The sequence below is a fragment of the Mytilus californianus genome, unplaced genomic scaffold (genome assembly GCF_021869535.1).
Source record: "Mytilus californianus isolate M0D057914Y unplaced genomic scaffold, xbMytCali1.0.p SCAF_12, whole genome shotgun sequence".
NCBI lineage: Eukaryota > Metazoa > Mollusca > Bivalvia > Mytilida > Mytilidae > Mytilus > Mytilus californianus.
The window spans coordinates 51455289-51476407 of record NW_026262604.1 but is presented as its reverse complement, the minus strand read 5'-3'; the positions used below and the strand labels follow the sequence as shown (position 1 = coordinate 51476407).

Genomic DNA, 21119 nt, shown 5'->3' with positions numbered 1-21119 from the left:
TAACACTAACCTTTTCCTAAACATTACCCTAACACTAACCTTTTCCTAAACATTACCCTAACACTAACCTTTTCCTAAACATTACCCTAACACTAACCTTTTTCCTAAACATTACCCTAACACTAACCTTTTCCTAAACATTACCCTAACACTAACCCTTATCCTAAACATTACCCTAACACTAATCTTTCCTAAACATTACCCTAACACTAACCCTTATCCTAAACATTACCCTAACACTAACCTTTTCCTAAACATTACCCTAACACTAACCTTATCCTAAACATTACCCTAACACTAACCCTTATCCTAAACATTACCCTAACACTAACCTTTATCCTAAACATTACCCTAACACTAACCTTTTCCTAAACATTACCCTAACACTAACCTTTTCCTAAACATTACCCTAACACTAACCTTTTCCTAAACATTACCCTAACACTAATCTTTTCCTAAACATTACCCTAACACTAACCCTTTTCCTAAACATTACCCTAACACTAACCTTTTCCTAAACATTACCCTAACACTAACCTTTTCCTAAACATTACCCTAACACTAACCCTTATCCTAAACATTACCCTAACACTAACCTTTTCCTAAACATTATCCTAACACTAACCTTTTCCTAAACATTACCCTAACACTAACCTTTTCCTAAACATTACCCTAACACTAACCTTTTCCTAAACATTACCCTAACACTAACCTTTTCCTAAACATTACCCTAACACTAACCCTTATCCTAAACATTACCCTAACACTAACCCTTATCCTAAACATTACCCTAACACTAACCTTTTCCTAAACATTATCCTAACACTAACCTTTTCCTAAACATTACCCTAACACTAACCTTTTCCTAAACATTACCCTAACACTAACCTTTTCCTAAACATTACCCTAACACTAACCTTTTCCTAAACATTACCCTAACACTAACCTTATCCTAAACATTACCCTAACACTAACCCTTATCCTAAACATTACCCTAACACTAACCCTTATCCTAAACATTACCCTAACACTAACCTTTTCCTAAACATTATCCTAACACTAACCTTTTCCTAAACATTACCCTAACACTAACCTTTTCCTAAACATTACCCTAACACTAACCTTATCCTAAACATTACCCTAACACTAATCTTTTCCTAAACATTACCCTAACACTAACCTTTTCCTAAACATTACCCTAACACTAACCTTTTCCTAAACATTACCCTAACACTAACCCTTATCCTAAACATTACCCTAACACTAACCTTTTCCTAAACATTACCCTAACACTAACCTTTTCCTAAACATTACCCTAACACTAACCTTTTCCTAAACATTACCCTAACACTAACCCTTATCCTAAACATTACCCTAACACTAACCCTTATCCTAAACATTACCCTAACACTAACCCTTATCCTAAACATTATCCTAACACTAACCTTTTCCTAAACATTACCCTAACACTAACCTTTTCCTAAACATTACCCTAACACTAACCTTTTCCTAAACATTATCCTAACACTAACCTTTTCCTAAACATTACCCTAACACTAACCTTTTCCTAAACATTATCCTAACACTAACCTTTTCCTAAACATTATCCTAACACTAACCTTTTCCTAAACATTACCCTAACACTAACCTTTTCCTAAACATTACCCTAACACTAACCCTTATCCTAAACATTACCCTAACACTAACCTTTTCCTAAACATTACCCTAACACTAACTATTATCCTAAATCTATCCCTAACACTTACCAAAAAAAAAAAAAACACAACTAATCTAACACTTACCGCGAATTTTAAAATCCTAACCTTAAAGCACAGGGACACATTAAGAAGGCCCAGAATATTGACAGACAGACATTTAAGGCGAAGTGTACGTAATTAACTACTCCACAGAATTTTTTTAAATTTTACATGTGGATTCTGCTTGTAAAAATACATCAGACAGTAAAATAAAAAAAGGGGGTAACCGTTTTCGTTTTTCAGATACAAGCTGTCGAAATTAACAGCTTGATACGCCAAAAATACAAAGGATATATAGGGAAAATCATAAAAATCGGCAGATACTTTTACTTTATCAAGATTTTCTATTTCGTTGGTCCACAGAATTTTTTTAAAAATCGATATGCGATTCAAAAATGAACGACGAACCCATTGGTGCAAAGAAAGTCCTTAGCAACCGTGCTAGTTTTCAAGCTATATCCTGTGGAAGTTTAATTTTTAGCGGAAAAAATAAAAACATTCGGCGACGTTATTGATGTCTACTGTAACGTCATCACAATTTCTACTCTATATAACGCTATTATAAAGGTCAAAAGAAGAACACGCATATGAATTTTAGCAAAGTAAAACAGATCGGAGTTTTTGATATAACTTCCCGTAGCACAGATCATTCCCAGTGTTAGCCTTAGCATTGTGTATATTGCGTATAATGCTATAGCATTGTGTATAGTGTAATGCTAAAGCTTTGTGCATGGTGATATGCTATAAATGTACTGGTGTTATACTATAAATGTACTGGTGTAATACTAAACATGTACTGGTGTAATGCTATAAGAATGTACCATGGGCGATGCTATACGAGTTTACCTAGTGTAGCGCCATACAAATTGTTCCTGTATATAATGCAAATGAATTGCAGTTTTGTTAATATAATATGAAAATAAGGAGATGTGGTATGATTGCAAATTAGACAACTATCTGCCACAGTTTAAGGTAGACCGGGTGTCTTTTTCTGAGCGTCCGTTCTGATCATGTTGCAAAAATACTTTTTTGTTTTAAAAATATTTTACCAAGTATCATTTAATATACAACAAAATACCTAAAACTTGAAATTTAAAGATTGAACTATCAAAACATTAAGTGTCGTAAAGTATATTTAAAATTTTTGGGGATTTTTTCAAGAAAATAAGGCCCGTGACCCCCTATTTTTATTTGATATTTCGGAGTTATTAATGAAAAGCAATTCTCTCATCGAATTTTAGCCAATTCTATCGTTTAATGTTTCCACAATAAGGAAAACTTAAGTTTCCTCTATATTAACAATATAAAATAACCCAAATTTCGTTAATTTCAATGTGTTATTACGAAAAAACAAGGTCCGTGATCCCCAGTTTTTGTATTGAAATTTGAAATTACATTGACCCAGAAGTCTTTTACAGAAGTTTAAGGAAAATCTATCGTCCAATATTTAGACACCCCAGCTACCTTAAATCATGTGGATGTAATTATTATAGGCAACCATACGGCCTTCAACAATGACAAAAATCCATACCGTATAGTCGGTTATAAAAAGCCCCGACATTGTAGACCCTAGTTTCTTCACCCCCTCCCCCTTCTTCCCCTACCTTATACTACTGCTGAATGATACACAAAACCACAACAAAAGAAAACAAATTTCGCTATCCCTTCGAAATTGGAATTTGATAAAGAAAAAATAACACGTTCTATTTTTATCATACATGTGTAGTTTCAGTTTCAACCATGGTTCTAAATTTAGATTTTACTTTCCCAAAAAATTGCGGACGGAATAGAAAACACCTGTTTATTTTCTGCACCTTGAAAACTGAGATTTGGATGACATAGATTTTACTTATTCTGAGATAAAAGTAATAGTGCTCAATTCTTAGTTTCTGAGTGTGTAATGTTTTGTGGACGGAATCTGATGGGTTTTTTTTTGCTGTTGGCTTTTTCTTCGGCTTATAAATGTTGTACTAGTGGTCGATTACCCTTAGTATCTTTTATACTTTTTACATAAATAATAAAATATAAAACATCAATTGCATAAAATCGGACATGCCAACGTCTTTCTTGTTCAACACACAAATTCACATGCAATATAATTATTCGTTACCTACAATTTTACGCTACACTGAATTTCATTCAAAACTATGGTTTTTCAAAAAATATTGTGGGGTCAATTCTGGTTTGATTTTAATGAATTTGATACGAATAGAAGCAGAATTGTCACTGGTTTATTTGTTTATTTGGTTATAATTTTGTTGTTTAGGCGTTTTTACCTTCTGTTGAAATAAACACGAGTCGTACTGTGTACCTGCTTCTGCGTGTCTAAAACAAAAACAGTGGTAATAGAGTCAGACTAACTCACAATAGGATCCTCAGATTTCTGATTGGAGTCATTATAATAATTTCTTTGAAGTTTTGAAATAGCACATGAATACTTGTTTGGATTCATGAAAGACCGCACGAAGTCATTTTTCTTTCATGTGCCCATTTTTCCTTTCTTGGAGTAGGGGAGATAACCCGCGTAACTAACGACGCACGTTTTTTATCCTGAATTCCGCTAGAGGCGTGCAATTACGTACACTTCGCCTTAATGCGAAATTCTGTAGTACTCATTTACAATGTAGTTTGTCGTTCACGGAATTTTTTACAATTTCATGCAGAAAACTCCTGAAAAGCAAACTATTGCACCAAGATTTCATTAATGTAGTATTATCATTAAAGACCAAACAGCCTATTGTTGATGCGCATCAACTAACGCAACTTGGTAGTGACATAAAAGCTCTATGACGTTGTTTCTAGCCATGAAAAAAACGTCAAATTATAACGTCCTATTTCGCGTTTTTCACGGATTCCAACATGGTGTACGCTTAAAACTACGTCTTCCAAGAAAAGTGGAATTAAGCGTCGCACTGATACCCAGTGGAAATTAAACACAAATGGACACAAAAGATACTACACTATCTGTAACCTCCGTTCTAATAAAAATAATAATAAAAATATAAATTTTGAACTCGGCTTTTTGCATTTGCGCCGATCTGCATTTCACTTTTTTTCTTTCACTTGCGCCGATTTTGTCTTCATTTGCGCCGATGTGTACAGGTAAATTATAGGTGAAAGTTATTTTTTTATTTATCATATAAACCTCTTCCGTTAGCCAGTTGTACTTATGATGAATTGTCAATTATAACATGTATTTAACTGTTGTCTCCTGCTCACAAAGGGGAGGTAGTAGAATTTCGAGCAGGATAAGTCAATTTAAAAGATATTTGTGCACTCTGTTTACATCCACTAAAATCACGGAGTAAAATTCTATTTACAGCATTTCAAAGCAACACAATAAAATCCATAAAAATGTAATACTAGTACAATGAATTAGTATCTTGCCGAGAATTTATATGCCACACATCTGATATATTACTTTCTTGTCATTTTATCTTTTCTATACTTCTTGTACTTGCCAATAACGAAGTCCATCTTTTCTTTCTCGTGTCAAAACGAAGTTCTCGAACAATATGACCAAAATTATCTTAAACATAAAGGAACACTATTTATATCCATATATTACCAAGCAATATACATTCTAGGTTTACTACATGTACATGTATTTACTCGTATAGCAAATAAAGTATCGGGGCTAGTGATAAAAAAAATGAAATAGGCGCTAATGAAAGAATCAAATCGGCGCAAATTAAAGATCGAAAAAAAATTTTAATCGGCGCAAATCTTGTACGCCCGTGTAACTTTACACTGGTAAATTTATATGACTTACGCTTAGAATTTTAACTTAATATGTGATTTTCAAAACTGTGTTTTCAGAAGGTTAGGCCGATAAACAATACTTTCTAGAAGTTTCGATATACTGGCAACGTATGCATGTTGAGATTAACTTATTTCTTTAAGATTCTCGTAAAATAATGGTGATCTTGCAATGAAGTTAAATTTTATCTATACTGCTTAATTGACAAAATCGTATATATAAAAAAAAATAAAAATGATAAAGGTTCATTGTCTTTTGTCATTTGTTTCATTTCAAATTGTCTCAAGGAGAAATGACAAAGATTTCGCCCGATATCACAGAAGCTTAAGACAAAAAATATAAGAAATTAATATACTCAGTGAATGTGAATTAAAATAAAAATTTATGGTTTTTAAAACTAAATTTGTTGTAAATTTAACTTATGACAAAAACAATTGCTTCAAGAATAAGATCCAACATAAAATTTCTCACTTTCAAAAAGCTATGACCAGAAAGATTGAAAACAAATTTCGATTTTCTATGCCGGCAATCTATACATATTACAACCTTGTCTTTGTTTTAATTTCCAAAATGATCTATTTAGATTCATAATATTTCATCCTGTTTTGAGAAATACTTTATAGTTTTCAACGGAAAATTATATCTTAGATTCTAAATCAATTTTTGAATTAAAAACTTATTTGTATTTTATATTTACTGTCTCGTTTATTGAAAACACGTGAGTTAGTAATAACGGGGATCGTATTTTATGATAGGTTAAATGGATGTAAAACGTTTTAGAATCAAAAACTTTAATTCATATATTATACCTATAATTTTGATTTTCTTATATTTTAAATATTCAGAAATAAATGAATCCACAAACTAGATGGAATAATTTGTATAATTATGCTCGTCTTAGTCGGGACACATAATGGTATAAAGAAGTCCGTCCGTGCTAATGTCTGTCCGTCTGACAACAGTAGCGAAAGAGTGCGCTAGGGCGAAGTTCTGAAATTGACGCGACAAAAAAACCCACACATCTAGTCTAATATAGTCAAATAGTCTGTAAGTTAGCCAGTGTCATCTTTCATTTCTCTTTTTATTTTCAATGATTTTGCTAATGAGAGGGAGAGGACAGAAACAGATTTTCATATGATGAAGACATAATCTTTCAATCAGTTTAATTGAGGTCTGGAGCTGGCATGTCAGTAACTGCTAGTAGTCCTTTGTTCATTTATGTATCATTGTCATTTTGCTTAGTTTCTTTTGTTACCTATTCTGACATCGGACTCGGACTTTTTTTAAACTGAATTTTTACTGTGCGTATTGCTATGTGTTTCATACATTGGCTAGAGGTATAGGGGGAGGGTTGAGATCTCACAAAACATGTTTAACCCCGCCGCATTTTTACGCCTGTCCCAAGTCAGGAGCCTCTGGTCTTTGTTATAGTCTTGTATGTTTTTTAATTTTAGTTCATTTATATGATTTGGAGTTAAGTGTGACGCCTATTTTCACTGAACTAGTACACAATTTTATTTAGGGGCCAGCTGAGGACCACCTCCTGGTGCGGGATTGTCTCGCTGCATTGAAGACCCATTGGTGGTCTTCGGCTGTTGTCTGCTCTTTGGTCGGGTTGTTGTCTCTTTGACATATTCCCCATTTCCATTCTCAATTTTATTTCGTTTCTAAAGCGTCGTGAAAGGTTATTTCAAACAATTTTTCATTCCGATGGATGGTGTTTCTGAAGGTTAAAATTTTGTGCGGCAACAACATCATGAGATCTGATACTGATACATACATGTGATCTCTTGTATTACCGCATAATAAAGTAGGTGAATATAGTTGTTATTCTTGATTCTTGAAAATTTAAATGTGGGTTTCAAACGTCCAATTCGCATTTTTTTTTCAAACAGTACGCCAGCAAGGAAAACTTGTACTATGACGTCAGATTCAATGTTCTGAAGAAAGACAACTCTTTTCTTCAAAACGAACGAGAAAAAAACATGAAAATTAATCATAACTCTTTTGAAAGGTCGGTGACATATACATTTTTTTGCTTTATTTTGAAGAGTACACATGGCACTTTCCTTCTTGAAATTTTTATGAAAAAATCACTGGTAGATATTTTCTAATACTTGAAACGTTTTTCATTCTTGCGTTTTATTTTTGGCGGGAATGAAATAAATCATATTTTTTAAGATCAAAACAATAAGAGTCTTAAACTCTTGAACTTGTATTTGATAGACAAAAATCTACTGTTTAACATGAAACAAGAATTATGCTTGTAGGTTTGATATAATGGGATTTTTTGAGAGTTCAAATAACAAGCAAATATCATGTTAATATTCGGGAAAACACGAAACTGAGGTTGCTATAGTGACAAAACTAAGTCGGTGACCCCCAATTTTTTTTATCATATTTTGTTCCTCAAATCATGAAATACCTTCACACAAAATTTTAAGGAAAAATCACTGGTAGAACTGAATAGGCTGTTTGGTCTTTAAGATAAATGTATCCCTCGTGTTGACAGTTGCAAAAATTGTAAATTTATAGAAAATTCTGTCAGCCGCAAATAAAATGCTCTTTAATGAACTTACCTGCTATATTTATAAAAAGGAGTGGCACTACTATAATAATCCTGAATTTCATAACATGATTCTCCCGTCGGATGTTTACCAAAAAATGTCTAACCCATAGCTAACGTTGCCAAAATTATAGTGACGTCATTTGATGGGAAATCTGATTATATTTATTCCCGTTTATGACTTTTGATAAAATGGTCTGTAATATTCACGTTTTCCCGTTCCTAAATGTTTTTGCTTAGCCAAACTTAATACTGATTTTAACGATGTGAGATTTTCGATCATGTGACAACAACCCATCGGTACAAAAATTAAAAAAAAAAAAAACAAAAAACAATAGAGATCGACATATAGTCTTTAACCATACACATGCGTATGTACAACATGACAGACTCTAGACCGACCAGAGACTAGAACATATGTGAAAAATTATATATTTTAACATAGACTTTCAAAAGTTGCACATTTTTTTCTAATCTCTTATGAATAGGATGAAAAGGTAAATTGTAAATGCACATGCACAACAAAGATTCTGGTCCGAACAATTCACAATACAGATTTCTGGTCTGAACAATTCACAATACAGATTTCTGGTCTGAACAATTCACAATACAGATTTCTGGTCTAAACAATTCACAAGATATATTCTGGTCCGCGAAATGCACAACACAATGAGATGGCTCGAGAAGCAAAAGCGACACGGTCTCTTCAGTTAAAAATCCATTTCAACAACTCTTTAAAAGATCGGCACGTGACCTGTTGTAAGTGGCACTTTAAATGTGCTGTCCTTCACCCCTGTCATCTATGCTTTGGTGAATCATTGGTATTTTGTTCTCGTCCTGAATATCCATGAAATATTTGCCACTGAGGTTTTACATAGTTGAAACAACAATCACATACATGTTCACGATACACGTGTCGACACAAAACATGTCGGTTAATTATGGAATGGTTCCTCTCAATGTGAACATATTACAAATACAAATTGTTTCTTTGGCTTCCATAAGATTATGTAAAGATATGAAATTAATGACCTACCGTTTGTAAGTGGCACTTTAAATGTGTCGTCCTTCACCTCTGTCATCTATGCTTTTGTGAATTATTGGTATTTTGTTTTTTGGTAATAAGCATTGTGTATATAAGTTTCATAACATTTGGTTAAGGCAAACTAAAGTTAAAGAACGGAAACGATCGATTTAGCAATTTTTCCATTTATAAAGGGGAATAACTCAGGAACGGTAAAAGTGACACCACCCAATTTCGAACTTGATCTGTTTTTTGTAGTAATAAGCATTGTGTATAAGTTTCATAATATTTGGTTGAGGCAAACTAAAGTTAGAAAACGGAAACCAATTTTTGGGGAAGTTCGGGACGGACAGACGGACGGACATGGGTAACACTTACGGCGGGGCATAAAAAGAACAGAGAAAATGGACTAAAGCAAAAATAAAGAATAGAGAAAAATGGGATTCCAAAATATAACGAAAATGTGATAAAAGGCAAATAGAAAAGAATAGAGAAAATGGACAAAACCAAAAATATAGAATAGAGAAAATGGACTAAACAAAAATTAAGAATAGAGAATAATCAGAGACATATATACATGTGTATATATGTCTCTGGAATAATGTAGTGCCAAAATATAAAGAAAATATAATAATAGGTAAAAATAAAAGAATAGAGAAAATGGACAAAAACAAAAATTAAAGAATAGATTAATGGACTAAAACAAAAAAATATAGAATAGAGAAAATGAACTAAAACAAAAATTAAGATAGAGAATAATGTAGTGACAAAATATAAAGGAAATATAATAATGGATTAAAAATAATGAGCAAAAAAAATAAAGAATAGATAAAAATGGACAAAAACAAAAAGTAGAGAATAGAACTAGAGGCTCTAAAGAGCATGTGTCGCTCACCTTGGTTCTTGTGCATATTCAACAAAGGACACTCTCCAACATTGTAGACGAGAATAGAATTCATGACAAAAATCTCTGTTTTGTTGATTTTGTATTGCTGATCATTTAGTCTGTTTAGTTTCTCTCAACAAAACACAAAAGAGGGTACAAAAAATCCTCATTTAAGGGCAATCACTCCTATAAAGTGTGACAGTCTACTAACTATATTGGCAAAACTTGACTTGTCAGTAGATCTTGCCTTGTTGATCATTTTTGTGATTTAAAGTGTCTTTTTATCTATTATAATTTTTATCATATATAAGGTAAAACGCAAAAAAAATTCGTAAAAATCGTCATTAAAGAACAATAAATCCAATAAGGAGTTAGTTGTCGGAGGATTTCCTCCATATGTTTTAGTTGTAGATTTTGTCTTGCTAATCATTTTTCTTATTAAAGTTTGCATCTATCTATTATAATTTTAAAATATAAGGCAAAAACGCAAAAAAAAATGGTAAAAATCATCATCATAGGCCAATAATGAGCAGTCGACTGATGATTTCTACCATGTTAGACCTATTTGTAGAACTTGTCTTGCTTATCATTTTTGCAGTTTAAAGTTTCTCTGTATCTATTATAGTTTCCAAGATAAGAGGCAAAAATGAAAAGAAATGGTAAAATTTGTTATTTAAGGGCAATAACTCCTATAAGAAGTCGTCTGACAGTTTTGACGTATATGGACAATTGGTAGAGCTCAACATTCTGAACATTTCTGCACCGGTAATTAGACTAATGGTCAATGTTACTGTCCTTAAAATTTGCTATATATACATATATATGTATCTTGTTTGAAGTTCTGTTTCTATGTGGTGAGACTATAATAAAATATTGAATCTCAATCTACAATTTCTAAGAAAATGCCAGATTTTCTCGGATTTGAATTCAGCTAAGATAATTCTGATTTAATTGGGTTAATCGGGATTGTGCTGTGAAAACCCTAAGGATAATATACCTCTTAACTAGCAATGTAAGATGTCATGTCGATATTATTTTGCCATTGGAAATCTGGAACAAAGTCAGTACAGGGTTAAAAATAAACAAAGCCATAAAATCGTTGTTACTTAACCTATATTAGTTTCATGTGCTTTGCAGTGATTTCTTGCCACAGAGGGTAGCCCCCCTCCCCTTGTTAAGGTCGCGTTTAAAATTGCCTCATGTCACCAGGTATCTTTGAAGCCAATTATACAGTTCTAAACTGATCTGTCGGTTTTGAACATTTCTAAAGGTCAAAGGTCCTTTTAAATGAGGGGTCAGGTCGTAAGGTCACCCTCTAACCCCTAACCCCAAATGTCGCAGGTCAGATTTGACTGTAAAACAACATTGATACACCATATCCTTTGTTTACCAACACATTGTACATTTGGTTCCTTGTATTCAAAAGTAAATACAAGATTATGACATCTGAATCTTTGTTGTTATACTATTAGAGTCTGTCTTAAGCGTCATCTTTTTAAATATTTTTTTCCTCCAAAATTTCCAATCACTGAATCAGCTTAAATATCCATGAATATGTACACTTTACTGAACTGCGCTGAAGTACATACATTATTCAATTTTTTTTCAAAATTCAATAATGAATACTGAATTATTCAACTATTAGTAATGAATGATGAATATTGAAAGAGTTTATATTTCAGTATTCACGCGAAAAACAAAATAATGAATACGTACTTCAGTGAGAGGATACTACTGTTTAATATTTACGGTCAGTTGAACTCCACCAAATATTACATAGTTGTTCAGAGTCCCAAAGGAAGGAACATAAAGAAGATGTGGTATGATTGCCATTGATCCAACTTTCCACCCGAGACCAACCTATTGTTGCCAACATCTATGTCATTTGGTCTCGGGTGGAAAGTTGGATCCATGGCAATCATACCACATCTTCTTTATTGTATATTCAGTTACACGGAGGTCCAGTTATTCAGGCACTGAGATTCATTTATTTAGACAGTATACAGCAAGAGCACTTTTGTCATAATAATGTGTCCTGATAGGGTGATATGTCTTCCTGCACTCTTTTTACCAGTGAACTAGCACGTAAAAATCCATATCAGCATGCCAGTCTAATGCAAAGCAGGGTTAACATTCATATCATAATATATTTTCATCCTGATATGCTTTTATCACCAATAAATCATTAGTCATCAATGATTGTTAGAAAGATTGAATTAAAAACATTTGTCCTAATAAATCATAATTTGAAAAAGCCATCATAAAAATATCACCTTCCTAAGTTAAGAAACATATCAGCTTGGTTCTTTAAAGGATTTTTCAGATTTTTTCCCGTTAATTTTCTGTGATTTTTCTTTTTTTAGTAATGGTGGCAGCCATATTGGATGGTGGTTGGGGTCATCAACCAAATTAAATATCATTAAAAGTCACCAATGCCATTATTGTATCATTTAGCCAAAGCATGGTTATGATTGAATTTTCTCAGAATTATTCTATTGCTTATTTTTTGTAAATTTAAAAAAAAATTGAGCAAAAGTAGCAGCACTGTATAATGGAGGTCAGCTTTATCTACCACAATATCTAAAGAGCATCGTTCAGGTATAATTGACCCAAATTTTGCTAGCATCTAGCCCTGAATAGAATTTTTAGATATTTTTAATTTCAATTTTGTCCTATTTAATAATTTGATGCTTTTATGTTGACAATACACATTTTCCTACTTCAACAGTAAATATTAAACTGTACAAAGAACCGGCAAAATAACAAATTCATTATTTTGCCAGCATTGGCAAAATAGCCATTACTATAGAAATATGCCAGTAAGCTGGCTTTTTAAAAGATATTATAAACAGAGCCAGCAAAATAGCCACTGCCTCAGGTATTATAGAAACATGGGTCTTTAGTGATTATTCTTATCAGGATTCACCAATCTAGACTTTGGAAGCTTAATGACCTTCAAAAGATTTTTCTGGATTTTTTTATACATATTATATTCTAATGGCAGGTGTCTGTTGTTTCAAAAACAGCTGTGCCATGAGCGCATGATACGCCCGTCGTCTTGTGTGTGAATTTTTATGCAATAAGCATAAATTGTTTCTGACATACGGCGTGACATGCGAAAACCCCCTTTTTTTTTTACAAAAAACTCAATATCTCTAAAATAAAATTTTGAATCAAAACCAAAAAGTATACAGATCTTTAAATTAATATAACTAAGAAGTGTGTAAAATTTTAAGCAATAATCATAAATCGTTTTTGAGGTACGGTGCGACATGTGAAAACCCCCCTTTTTAAAAAAAAAAAATCAATATCTCAAAAATAAAATTTTGAATCAAAACCAAAAAGTATACAGATCTTTAGATTAATATAACTAAGAAGTGTGTAAAATTATAAGCAATAATCATAAATCGTTTTTGAGATACAGCGCGACATGTGAAAAACCCCTCCCCCTTTTTTTACAAAATACTCAATAACTCAAAAATAAAATTTTGAATCATCACCAAAAAGTATACAGATCTTAAGATTAATATAACTAAGAAGTGTGTAAAGTTTTAAGCAATAATCGTAAATTGTTTTTGAGATACGGCACGACATGTGAAAAAACCCTCCCCCTTTTTAACAAAATACTCAATATCTCTAAAATAAAATTTTGAATCATCATTAAAAAGTATACAGATCTTAAGATTAATATCACTAAGAAGTGTTTAAAGTTTTAAGCAATAATCATAAATTGTTTTTGAGATACGGCACGACATGTGAAAAACCCCTCCCCCTTTTTAACAAAATACTCAATATCTCTAAAATAAAAATTTTGAATCATCACCAAAAAGTATACAGATCTTAAGATTAATATCACTACGAAGTGTGTAAAGTTTTAAGCAATAATCATAAATTGTTTTTGAGATACAGCGCGACATGTGAAAAAAACCACACACCTGTTTTAGTTACTAAGTCCCGTAACTCAAAAAGTTTTAATCTTATTTTCACCAAAAAGTATACAGATCGTTTGACCATCATAAGAAACAACTATGTTAAGTTTCATGAAATTTGGATAAGTCATTCTCAAGTTACAGTGTGACATGTTTACGCCAGACAGACAGACGGACGGACGGACACCGGACATTTGTATACCATAATACGTCCCGTCAAAAATTGACGAGCATATAAAAATGAAGAGGAAACCACCAGGTATAATTTTAAAACTTTACATCCTAAGGATAGTTGTAGGAACCACCAGGTATAATTTTAAAACATTACATCTTAAGGATAGTTGTAGGAACCTCCAGGTATAATTTTAAAACATTACATCTTAAGGATAGTTGTAGGAACCACCAGGTATAATTTTAAAATATTACATCTTAAGGATAGTTGTAGGAACCACCAGGTATAATTTTAAAACATTACATCTTAAGGATAGTTGTAGGAACCACCAGGTATAATTTTAAAACATTACATCTTAAGGATAGTTGTAGGAACCACCAGGTATAATTTTGAAATATTACATCTTAAGGATAGTTGTAGGAACCACCAGGTATAATTTTAAAACATTACATCTTAAGGATAGTTGTAGGAACCACCAGGTATAATTTTGAAATATTACATCTTAAGGATAGTTGTAGGAACCACCAGGTATAATTTTAAAACATAACATCTTAAGGATAGTTGTAGGAACCACCAGGTATAATTTTAAAACATTACACATAAGGATAGTTGTAGGAACCACCAGGTATAATTTTGAAACATTACATCTTAAGGATAGTTGTAGGAACCACCAGGTATAATTTTAAAACATTACATCTTAAGGATAGTTGTAGGAACCACCAGGTATAATTTTAAAACATTACATCCTAAGGATAGTTGTAGAACCACCAGGTATAATTTTGAAATATTACATCTTAAGGATAGTTGTAGGAACCACCAGGTATAATTTTAAAACATTACATCCTAAGGATAGTTGTAGCCTTCTTAAGGGGGTACTCCACACCTTGGCTAAAATAGATCTGGCTAGTTTCATTTTCATAAAATTTTGACAAAATATTTAATTTGACCTGTTGACAAAAATACAAAAATTTCAAAAAATTTGTACCACACAATTTACAGGAATAATTTCATTGAATATATAGCAGTTCGACAAACACCAATTTTGATCGTTGAGAAGCTTGATTTCTCTTTACTAATAGTATGTGATTAAAACGTTGAGCTAATTTTTAAAGAGTTAACTCCTTAAAGTGTTCTGTAAACCCTTAAGATTCAATTTACTGATTGGTTTGAGAGGAGAAAATTTATGAAAAAACAAAATGCTTGACATCTGACACCACAGGCTAAAAGCTAATACAGGCCCTTTAGGGCAGGTGAGATAAAAACCTATGAATGTCAAATAATGACAATATGCCATATGAACCTTTAGGGTGAGGTAATCCAAGAAAATCTATATTGCTACAATTTACCAATGCTTCCCAGTTGTTTTAAACATAAACACAATTAATAAAATGTTAAAAATGCGTTTTAATGTTGATACAACTTTTAACACGACATACATTTGCAAAAATATGTTAAAAATGAAATTGTTAATAAAATATAGTGAAATCTCTCTATACGTACCTTTAATGAAAGAGAACACGTGTAAATACAAGTTGGAAATTCTGAAGACAGATGTACAACATTGTCATTGTTGGTTTGCTGTCTATGTCAACCCTATATCTTTTAATTTTTCATATCACTTGGAGCAGATTATTAATTGTACTTTCAATTAATAAACATTCAAGATTATGAAATTATCAGCACTGATTATAGTTACGTATGATTTAGAGAAATTTCACAAATACATTAAAATCAATATATAAAATAAAATAAATATCACAGTCGTTTTCTTTATAGCTATAAAATTGTTTTAAAAGCTTATTTGTACAGTTTGACCACACCGACCTACACAGATTTATTGTTACCAGTAATCAGTTTCACAAAAAACTTACAACTAAAGTTGATCGTAAGTCATGAACAATAGTATACTTATTATCAGCTTTAGTCGTAAGATGTCTTGTGAAACTGACCACTGCTGAAGATAATACAAACTGAGAATGAGTGGATTCGAAACTAAACATACATACATTTCCAGCAAGGAAGGAAATTATCTTGTCAAAATCTAACCATCACCTTCTTGTGATGAAGTAAAAATCTTCATATTTGTTTAAAAATAAGAAGATGTGGTATGATTGCCAATACAATAACTATCCACTTAAGACCAAATGACAAAGATGTAAACAACCAAAGTTTTTCTTTGCTGATTATTTATCCATTTCTTCTTGAATCTTAAATTCCAAAAAAAAAACCCAAGTTTTTGAGCTTTAAATAAAGAGAAATGATGTTTATTTCTAGTGTGTTCATTTTCTTGTTTACCGTCATAACAGTCTTGTTCGTAAAACATAAATATACATAAATGCTATAACTGAATGCATATCAGTCGACAACTTTAACAGTTTGTATATTGGGTGATATCGTCACTGAACCAGATTGTCCGGCAATCCGCCGATGAATGATTCCTGTCTGTGGATAGTTTTCTATAGTTGATGTTTGTCGGGGATGTCTTCCTGCTGTTGCCTGTCCAATTGTTTCCTAAAATAGATAGCCAATCATGGTTAAAATATCTATTGTAAAAAAACTTGTTAAAGTATCTATTGTAAAAAAAATTAACAGGGATATATATCAGGATAGCACTTAAAACAGCCTCATTACTTTTAAAAGACAACTAGCTACACATTTTTCTAATTGTTAATAACTTAAAAGTCGGGGGGAGGGGGAATGGTTTTTATTGTTTTGTTCAGATTCACTATGTGTTTTTTTAAAGAATATTTGAAAATAAAAATAAAACATAAAAAAACCCAAGGTGAACACGGTGAAAGTATTAATAACAAGAATGTGTCCATATTACACAGATGCCCCACTCGCACTATCATTTTCTATGTTCAGAAGACCGTGAAATTGGGGTCAAAACTCTAATTTGGCATTAAAATTAGAAAGATCATATCATAGGGAACATGTGTACTAAGTTTCAAGTTGATTGGACTTCAACTTCATCAAAAACTACCTTGACCAAAAACTTTAACCTGAAGTGGGACTGATGGACAGAAAAACGAGATGGACCGACAAACAGACAGACGGACCGAAAAACTTAATGCCCCTAGGTGGGGCATAAAAATGGCTTAAGCCTTTTTGCCAATGAGAAATGCAAATTCACTAAATGAGATTTTACCATGAACACATGAAACTTCTAGCACATAGTTCCTTCCTATTTCTTCACCTTTAAATGTACCTTATTGACTGGAGGGTGTCTTTCTACAATAACAGAACTCATTGGAGGGTCCAGGGTAGGATTTCTGCCCAAACTAGATGTAGTACGGCCAGAGTCAGTCTTAGCTGTAATTCTGGTAGACAACACTTTCCCTTTACTGGAGGATGTTGTACTAGTCTTACTGCATACCTAGAAGATAAAACAAATGTTTAATTACTATTCATTGTGGATTCATCATTGTTCTTGGATTACCAATTTTCGTGGATTTTGTGGGTAATGATAAACCATGAATTTAAATGTTTAACGAATAACAAATTTTCTTAAGACTTAAATGCAAATTGAATATGTGGTATTATATTAAGTAACTACAGCTGATATAATGTTTTGTAAAATGAACTTACAAATACTAACAGATATATATTTACATTTTCTATTTCTAACATTAACGAGGCCGGGATAAGGTACCGGTTTTCAATGTTTTCATTACTAACAAATGTACAGATTTCAATAAAAAATGAAAATTAAAAAAAAAAAAAGACTTAAATGCAAACTTTGACAAAAATCAATAGTCACTTTTTTCTCAATCCACGAAATTAAATGAATGCACAGTAAGCATAAGAAGATAAGTGATTTTTAGATAAAGTAGAAATCATTATTGCAAATAGTAGGGTCCATAAAACATGCAATACTGTCTATAGATTAATTAAACAACATTTAACATATAATCAAGTTCAGCAATTTTGTTGGTCTGATGATTCCATGCACATGATGCATTTTCTCAACCAAACATTTACAGTTAAGACTATGGAAAAGCCAAGATCATAAGTCAGCATTGTATGTGGACTAACTTCCACTGAGAAATTTCTTCTAAACAAAGAAAATATTTTGTTGTTGTTGTTTTGTTTTTTTTTAAATCTCAACTATGGGTACCCCAGGTGTGTTAAAAACAATGTGTACAGTGAAAAGATTTTTGTTTTTAATTTGCCTCTACAGGTGGTAACATTTTGAAATTGCCTTTCCTGGGTACCATATAAAAATAAGGAGATGTGATACGATTGTTAATGAGACTTGTCACTATCCACCTTAGTTCAAATGATGAAATTAAGAGTGATTATACATATACACCAGCAGATGGTAATATTTAACTTCGCTAGTGGTCTTTGGTTTATGACCCCTAATAAATTTCTGACATCCTTATGTCAGACAAAGAGGATGTTGATGATTTATCAGACTATGTCCCAGGCTGTACTGTAGGTCACTGTACCATACATGTTTAAAAGGAACAGCCCTACATGTTGCCTAATGTTTCTCTCCTCTATGATATACTCACTGATGCTTTAGATCTGACACTAGTAGCTGATGAAGGTCTGGCTCCCTGACTGGTGATTATTTTTGGTGGTACCAGGTCATTCCTGGGATCTGTTGTGTATATTGGTTCCTGTGGGATTGTTTTTGGAGCACTATAATCTTTCTCTGGTATACTACTGTTAAGATTGTCTGAGAAATCAGAAGACATGTGACCTCCTTGACCTGAAATAATTGACAATGTCCTTACTATGGTAGGTACGCTGAAATTTATTAACCGGTAAGTTAATAGATTTCTTTCAATTATGTACAAGCTAATATAGTGTTATATGCAAATATGAAGGTCCTATTACAGTCTTCATGATAAACTTTTGAACCCACAGGCCCGAAGCTCAACTTTACTATAATTTCAATTAGAATCTATTGGCCTGTAAAACTTATTTTTACAGGTCAGAAATCAGTTTTACAAGCCTGGGCTGGTGGGCCTCTGGTTCAACGTGAAAACTGCTATTATAATGCATTTTAAAATTTGAATTATGTTTAAGTTTGTTGTTGTTTATGTTATGTTTATTGAAGTAAGGTCAATTAAGATAAATTATGTCATGTTGTTTAGGCTATCTATTTTATTTTGTTTATGTAATGATGTTTATGTCACATTGTTTAGGCTATCTATTTTATTTTGTTTATGTCATGATGTTTATGTCATGTTGTTTATGTCATGATGTGTATGTCATGTTGTTTGTGTTTATGTTCATGTGTGGAAATGGAAAGGAAGGAATCTGTGACTCTTTTCACAAAAAATCTTACGATTAAAATTGTTCACAAGTTATACTGAAATGTGTATGACTTATGAGTATTTTGACTCTTCAAGATTTTTTGTGAAAAGAGCCACAGGTATTTATAGAACCCAAAGAAAAAAAAACATGGGCTTCTTGCACTAATAAAAATTGGGTACCACAAAATAGTCATCAATCAACCAAAGCAAAATAAATTTATGACTGTTCTAGTTTGTGATATATTAAGTGTGTGTAGGAAACCGATGTCATGAACTGATACACCATACATACCGTAGAAAGGCTTGTATAGTCCACGGTTTTATTCTCCAAAATTGGACCTTCCAGAAGGGGTGCGGACTATAGAGTACAATAAGCAAGAATTAAGAGAAAAAATTCAATTTCGCGGGCGAGGTGGTTTGTTTACGTTCCGCCATCTTTGTTATTGATATTGTAGAGGGCGCTCTTATCATTTTTCAAACTAATAATTTTAACTCATCCATATTAATAAGATATTTCTATTCAATATCAAATTAATACTGATAAATATAAAAACTAAACCTTTCATTACAAATTTCTCGTTTCTTTTCAATGCATTGGTTGAAATAAACTGGTATCTGCTTGATTGAAACGATACAAACATAGTGAAAAAGACAACCGTAAACCAGCTTAGAATTTGTAAACTACAAAACGTAATCGGTTATTGTTCGTTCCCTTTTGGTGTTTCATACTGACTTATATGGTTTGTATTAGCTTAAGACCCTTCAAACATTAATGTGATAGATATATTAAAGACTGTTTTACAAAAGGATGGAACTGTTTTACTTTCAAAGTCGTATTATAGTGATATCTGTTATGTACGGATTTAGACTCTTACCGGTTAATTTGTTCTTTTACACGTGCTTTATAAACTTCCTGTTTAAACATACACAAGTTTCTAAATTGTTTTTTAAGTGAATTAAACTTATTTTAACAATCATGAAGCGTTCTAGAAGCAGTTTCAGCTTCTGTTTGATGATGGAAAACAGGTTTTTCCAAGAAAATACCGCAAACGACCGCACAGGATTTGAAATTACCAGAGTTTCATTAGACCTTTTCTAACAGTTACAAAAAGTTTTTTTACCTAAAATTTCGTGGGGAGAAGGGGGTGCGGACTATGTACCAGTGCGAACTATACAAGCCTTTCTACCGGAATTTTTTTCAATTATGTTATTTTTATGCTCAATAATCAAGGGAAAACATATAATTTCTTTCATTTGTGGACAAACTTGAAATAGGTGCATGTTTCAAAATTCAAGTGATGGAAAGTTACATATTGTAAACATACCTTGTTCTGGTTTCTGGTCATCTTGAGGTTGAAACATGGTCATAGCTTCAAGGTTGAGGGCACAAACTCCTCTCATGAATGCTTTTTTCATGGTTTCTTCATAACGATCCCTTTCCTTGTGTAACTTTGACACTTCAGTCCTGGCTTCCTCTAATGCTTCTGTCAACTTCAATAATAAATAGAATACTAATGAAATCACAATCATAATGAAATGCCTAGAAATTTAGTCATCAGAAACAAAATAATCAGATAAAAAATACAATTTAATGAACTTTTGCAAACTTTTGGTCACAAAATACCATCTGTTTTACAAATGAACATGCACATTGTTCTATTGAATTCTGGGAAAAAGACTTTTTTTTAAATCTTTCAAGTCTTTAAAGTTCTGAGGTAAAACCTTGGCTCTCCTTTTAGTACAGGCTGTTTGACTTCC

General features: G+C 32.3%; 1 protein-coding gene and 1 long non-coding RNA gene across 3 annotated transcripts in view; one reads left to right on the top strand and one right to left on the bottom strand.

The window, feature by feature from the left end:
• Positions 1–12173: 12173 nt before the first annotated feature.
• On the top strand, positions 12174–15847 carry LOC127721977 (uncharacterized). Its single transcript, XR_007991556.1, has 4 exons — positions 12174–13253; positions 13735–14230; positions 14476–14622; positions 14866–15847. It is a non-coding gene; the product is annotated as an uncharacterized LOC127721977 (long non-coding RNA).
• LOC127721968 (centrosomal protein POC5-like) overlaps positions 15479–21119 on the bottom strand; it is a 26258-nt gene continuing 20617 nt past the window's right edge. For both annotated transcript variants that reach the window (XM_052228813.1, XM_052228814.1), the window contains exons 9-12: positions 20687–20852; positions 18612–18811; positions 17303–17470; positions 15479–16605 (exon numbers count right to left, since the gene is read on the bottom strand). In XM_052228813.1, coding sequence (XP_052084773.1) covers positions 16450–16605; positions 17303–17470; positions 18612–18811; positions 20687–20852 — 690 coding nt within the window. In that variant the 3' untranslated portion in view covers positions 15479–16449. The remainder of the gene's footprint in view (positions 16606–17302; positions 17471–18611; positions 18812–20686; positions 20853–21119) is intronic.